At 30.1% G+C, this 6,000-nt stretch overlaps 1 protein-coding gene across 1 annotated transcript in view; it reads left to right on the top strand.

The window, feature by feature from the left end:
• The first annotated feature begins 445 nt into the window (after positions 1-445).
• CATSPER3 (cation channel sperm associated 3) overlaps positions 446-6,000 on the top strand; it is a 60,115-nt gene continuing 54,560 nt past the window's right edge. Inside the window, exons 1-2 of the mRNA XM_074285131.1 lie at positions 446-641; positions 4,192-4,345. Coding sequence (XP_074141232.1) covers positions 535-641; positions 4,192-4,345 — 261 coding nt within the window. The 5' untranslated portion in view covers positions 446-534. The remainder of the gene's footprint in view (positions 642-4,191; positions 4,346-6,000) is intronic.

Raw genomic sequence — 6,000 nt, 5'->3', positions numbered from 1 at the left:
GGCATATAGGTATATAAAATAGATATACAATCAAACATTTCCTTTTAATAAATCATAATTTTGTGATCCCAACACTCAGTTATGGAACCCCATATGAGTTCACAACTCAAAGAGTTTTAAAAGCTGGGTTTTTGAAATTGGCCACAGGATGATTATGGCATTGTTTAAAAGTGATTGTATTTTCCCTATCTGAAGAGGCTAGAAGCTTACTTGTTGATGTAATAGAGCTTTATCCTTAGGTATAAGTTGAACCAGAGTCCCTCTGAGGGGATCTGATATTTAGTAATTAAAATTTTCACCTTGTGATGACATTCTTATCACACTTGCACTGGTCTCTGGTTTCACTGAAATGAATTCTTGAAAAGCTTATATTTTGAGGAGATTGAGAGAATATGATTCAGACATATTAGAATATCTTGGAAATTATCTCATAAAGAGAAGATTCCCATCCTGAACATTCCTTTGCTGTTCTTTTGGACCACACTGGCTCCTTAGAGAAGTCCCAAGTTGAAATTAGGAAGTTGGAAAGTTGATATGGATCGTTTACCTGTGTTTTTCTCCCAAGAGCATGTCAAAGAGATTTCTAGTTCAGTTTTAAATCTGAGTTCTACTGGGATTTGGTCAAAAATTGTAAATTTCAGGTAACTTTCTATGTCTCTACCATTCATATTTTAAGAAATTTATTTGTTCAAATTGATTTGAAATCACTGCTTGCCCGACCAGTGAAGCTTGATTTACTTTTGCTGACTATCTTGATGTTTAACAGATTAAAATGTGTGATTTCCAAACCTGGTCATTATGTGTCTGTGTGAGGGTTAATGTAAAATTATATTCCTAGGCTAAATATGTCATAACAGATTTTGATTCAATTTAAAATCCAGCCACATTTTAAAAAATATATAGTCAAAACAACTAAGTAATCGACTTTGTCTTGGTCAAGTTAATAATTTAAAAGTTTATTTTTGGAGAAGTTGCAACAGACCATGGTAAACAGATTTCATCTCAGCTTAGGTTAAAATTAAAGCCAAGCATATATTCTACTAGGGGATTTAAAAAATTAATGCCATTGGTCTTTACAGCACTCTCATTCCTATCCCTTCCTATTTCCTTATCCAGTGAGCATTCTCTTGTAACAAACATGAAAGATTAACATAATAAAGATCAATAAAACCAATTGACATAATGACCATATCCCATAGAGCCTTCATTCTTCAAAAAAGAGCACTTTATCTCTTTAAAAAATTTTTTTTATTTAAAATTTTTTTTTTTACTGAGCAGTACCAAAATTTATTTATTTTATTTTATTTTTTTTATTTTATTAATTTTATAATTATACATTTTTTTTGACAGTATATATGCATGAGTAATTTTTAAAATAACATTATCCCTTGTATTCATTTTTCCAGATTTTCCCCTCCCTCCCTCTACTCCCTCGCCTAGATGACAGGCAATCCCATACATTTTACATGTGTTACAGTATAACCTAGATATAATATATGTGTGTAAATCCAATTTTCTTGTTGCACGTTAAGTATTAGATTCCTAAGGTATAAGTAACCTGGGTAGATAGACAGTAGTGTTAATATTTTACATTCAGTTCCCAGTGTTCCTTCTCTGGGTGTAGTTTCTGTCCATCATTGATCAGCTGGAAGTGAGTTGGATCTTCTTTATATTGAAGATATCCACTTCCATCAGAATACATCTTCATACAATATTGTTGTTGAAGTGTATAGTGATCTTCTGGTTCTGCTCATTTCACTCAGCATCAGTTGATGTAAGTCTCTCCAAGCCTTTCTGAATTCATCCTGCTGGTCATTTCTTACAGAGCAATAATATTCCATAGCCTTCATATACCATAATTTACCCAACCATTCTCCAATTGATGGACATCTTCCAGTTTCTAGCCACTATGAAAAGAGCTGCTACAAACATTTTGGCACACACAGGTCGCTTTCCCCTCTTTAGTATTTCTTTGGGATATAAGCCCAGTAGTAGCACTGTTGGATCAAAGGGTATGCACAGTTTGATAACTTTTTGGGCATAGTTCCAAATAAGAGCACTTTATCTCAAATCTCTGGAGCCAAACTTGTGAATTATAATTGCACTTTATTTTAATTTATTTGATTGTTCTTTCTCTTTATAATTATAATTGTGCATATTATTTTGTTGGTTGTGCTTGTAAAGTTATGTAGGTTGAAATAAATCTTCTTATATTTCTTTGGATTGTTCATATTAGTCATTGTTTATGGTACAGTAATATTCTATTACATACATGTACTGCAGTTTATTCAGACATTCCCCAATCATTGGGCACTGATTATATTTCAAGTTATTTGCTATCACAAAAAATACTGTTATAATTACTTTGATATATATGGGATCTTTATTTCTGTATTTTACCTCATTGGATCAAAGGAGAGAGTGTGTGTTTAACACTAGGATCTTGAATCAAAAGTTATGAACTTTTAAATTACTTTTAAAAAATACAATTTTAGATTATTTTTGGAATTTTTATTATTCATTTTTAGTATTAAAAAGTTTTTGAGTTCCAAATTCTTTCCTTCACTCTTTTGCCTCTCCCTGACCCACTGAGAAGGAAAATAATATATCAGTTATATATACATAGTCTTTTAGGCATAGTTTCAAATTGTTTTCTAGAATGGTTGGATCACTTCACTATTCCAATAATAGTTCATTAGCATCTCTATTTTCCCTCATCCCTTCTATATTTTGTCATTTTTGTTAGTGTGAGGTGGTACTTTTGGGTTGTTTTAATTTACATTTTTCCAATCAATAGTAATTTAGATAATTTTTTCCTATGATTACAGATAGCTTTGATATATTCTTCTGAAGACTTTATATCTCTTGACAATTTGTCAATTGGGGAATGGCTTTTATTTTGATAAATATGATTCAGTTCTCTATTTTTGAGCAAAGAAGTCTTTATTGGAGAAACTTAATGTAAAAATGTTTTGATATCATGTTATCATTTATAATATCTTATATCAAAAAGTAGTTTCCCTGCTTATTCCTTTTAATTAGGTCTACTTTTGCTTTTCCTTTGTCTGAGATCATGATTGCTACATCAGTTTTTTTTTTTTTCAGCTGAAGCATTATAGGTTCTGATACATCTTCTTATTTTAATTTTTTGTGTATCTTTCTGTTTCAAGTATGTCTCTTATAAACAACATTTTGTTGGATTCTGGTTTCTAATCCATTCTGCTATCCACTTCTGTTTTATGGGTGAACTCATTCCATTTACATTCGCATTTATCATGAATAATTGTATCTTTTTCTCCATCCTATTTTCTTCCATTTATCTATCTCTTTTTATCCTGTTCAAATTACTTTCAATTTCAATTGGCCCAATGCATTTATATTTTACTAGTTAGTCAGTATGCTTATCTTTCTTTGGCCCCTCTTCATTGACATTATCTAGATTTTATCATCTTTACTAATTTGCTGGGATGAAAAGTTAAATTGTTTTACTTTTTATTTATAGCAATCTTCCATATGATTAATAGTTTACATTTCTTTTGAGAAATATTTGTTCACATCCTTTGATACTTTATTTTTTGGGGAATGGCTCTATGGAGATATTGATGACTTTTAAGTTTGTTTTGCATCTTTCTATTGTACTAGACATTTTTGTCTTAGCTTTTTTTTTCTTGCTGATTTGGGAAATTTTCTGATAAACAAGTTTTGTGAGAGAAAGCTCAAAAGAACTTTGAAGAGAGTTTTATCATTTTATTGGTTTATATTGAAACTGTTTCCTCTTTGCCAGTGTTTATGCCTTTAATTTATTTTTCTGTATTATGTTGCTAGTATTTCTAAAACTATCAAATAAGAGTGAGGATAATAGGCACTCTTGCTTTACCAGTGCACATATTGGGAATGCTTCAATGCTTTTGGAATTATATGCTTTTTATCATATTAAAATAAATTTTAGAAAGCTTTTCAAGAGAACTGATTTCTTTTTTTCCCAAAAGTCTCAGAAAAATCATTAATAATATCCTTATAATTGGGGTCTAATCATAATCATTAGCATTTGACCCTATTCATATTTCAAAGTTAGTGTTATTCAACATATACATGGAAAAAAGACTATATTTCATGTAACATTGTTATCATAGCATTGGACTACAAATTATCACAAATAAAACACATTTTGTTTTGTGTAACTTTTGACAGGAGGAAAGACACTGAGTTTTGTGAATATGTGAAGAGATTTATAGAAGGTCATTTTTTTTCATTACTTATGATTAGTACCATCTCATCAAATGCCCTGTGTATGGTTTTGGAGACCTATTATGAAATTAAAAGTAACATGTTCTTAATGTTTGAGGTAAGAAAAGTATTTTTAAAAATTTTTCTGAAAAGGTACTGAAAAGCCACTTTATTCATGGGGAATTGCTGAAGTTAGACTCAAAAAGCCCCAAATATGAGTTAATAAAATATAGGCTCTTCATGTAACTTCAGTATTTAAAAAGATCTATAGTTTCTTTGGTGTAGATACTCCTTTTATTTATACATGTAAATCATAAACCTTCAATGCCTTTGTAGAGAGCATCATGAGTTTCTGTAGCTAAAACAATTCTTGCTAATAAGGCATGAATCTCTTAACATTCAGCTGATTGATCCTCACATGAATTCAAGATTTTCAATTTGTTGGAGTTTGCCAGAACTAAATTTTTTTTGATTTTTAAAAATAAATATTACTAGTCTGCTCTTTAAAAGACAAAAGAAAGCTCCATAAGGTATCAATCAAAACTTTACTGCATAATTTTCACTTCTGGTAGAAGATAGTGAGCTATCTTCCTAGCATTAAACTATTTCATCATCTGAAAATATATGATTTAATATATCACTTTATAGCATTCTTTAAAAATTGTTTATATATTTGCTCACAACAAATTATCATATAGATATAGACCATATCAATCAAAATAACAAATCATACTTAAGTTTTCTCAGTGAATTTCACTTTATTCTTTTTATGCAGAATCAATACAATGGATTTGTGATTGTATCAATTTGATGTCCTTTCCAATAATGCAAATCTCAACTCATCTATGCCTAGCCTGTGCTCCTGTCTCTGTCTTCTCATAAACTCACTATAGAAGGTTCACCCTAAGTGTTGAGACCTTCTTTAAGCTCTTCATGTCATAAAGGATCTCATTTGAACATACAAACTTACAGTTAGTCCTTACTCTCATCATATGGTCCAAATTAAAAAAAAAGTTAATTTAATTTTTAATTTATGAAATAAAACAAATATTTATATAACATAGTACAATGAAAAATAATTATACATGAAACTGCAAATCTATTATGTATAATGCGCTATTCCTTTTAAATATATAATAAAGCTATCGTGTAAACTTCCCCTCTCCCCTCAGTGATAGCTGCTATTAGATACAAATAGCTTTATATATATGTGTGTGTATATATTTATATGCAAACATATATATATACATAAATACAATAAGTATGTATATATATATATATATGTTTGTGTAAAATTTTTATATACATTTATATATACTTCTATTTATCAGTTCTTTCTCTGGATACAGATAGCATCTTTATGTCCTTTATAGTTAATTTTGGCAAGCCAACTTTTTCCAGTCATAAATCTTCTTGATGACATGCTTTACATCCTTTTCATAATAGAAGTAAAGAATTCTAACTTCACTCCTCTCACCAGAGAGGAGTAGAACTGTTCACAGGAAGCAAAGGGAACAGAATTATTATACTCTCCCCTCAGATCACTCCCTACTTCCTTGTGTCTGAATATCACTGATTAAGTTGACATTGTGTGTCAGACACTGTGTTAAGCTCTGGAGGTACAAACATAACATTGAAACATTCCTGTTCTCCCTGAGTTTACATTCTATAATAAACAACAAATGGGATAATGAAATAAAGTACTTGTGTTTTAAATGAGGCTAGGGATTCTTGAAAACTCTTAAATAGAGGTATGATACAAACAGACTTGTA

This window comes from Sminthopsis crassicaudata, chromosome 2 (assembly GCF_048593235.1).
Source record: "Sminthopsis crassicaudata isolate SCR6 chromosome 2, ASM4859323v1, whole genome shotgun sequence".
Classification (NCBI taxonomy): Eukaryota; Metazoa; Chordata; class Mammalia; order Dasyuromorphia; family Dasyuridae; genus Sminthopsis; species Sminthopsis crassicaudata.
Note: the sequence above shows the minus strand (reverse complement) of the source record. Positions and strands in the feature narration are given on the sequence as shown.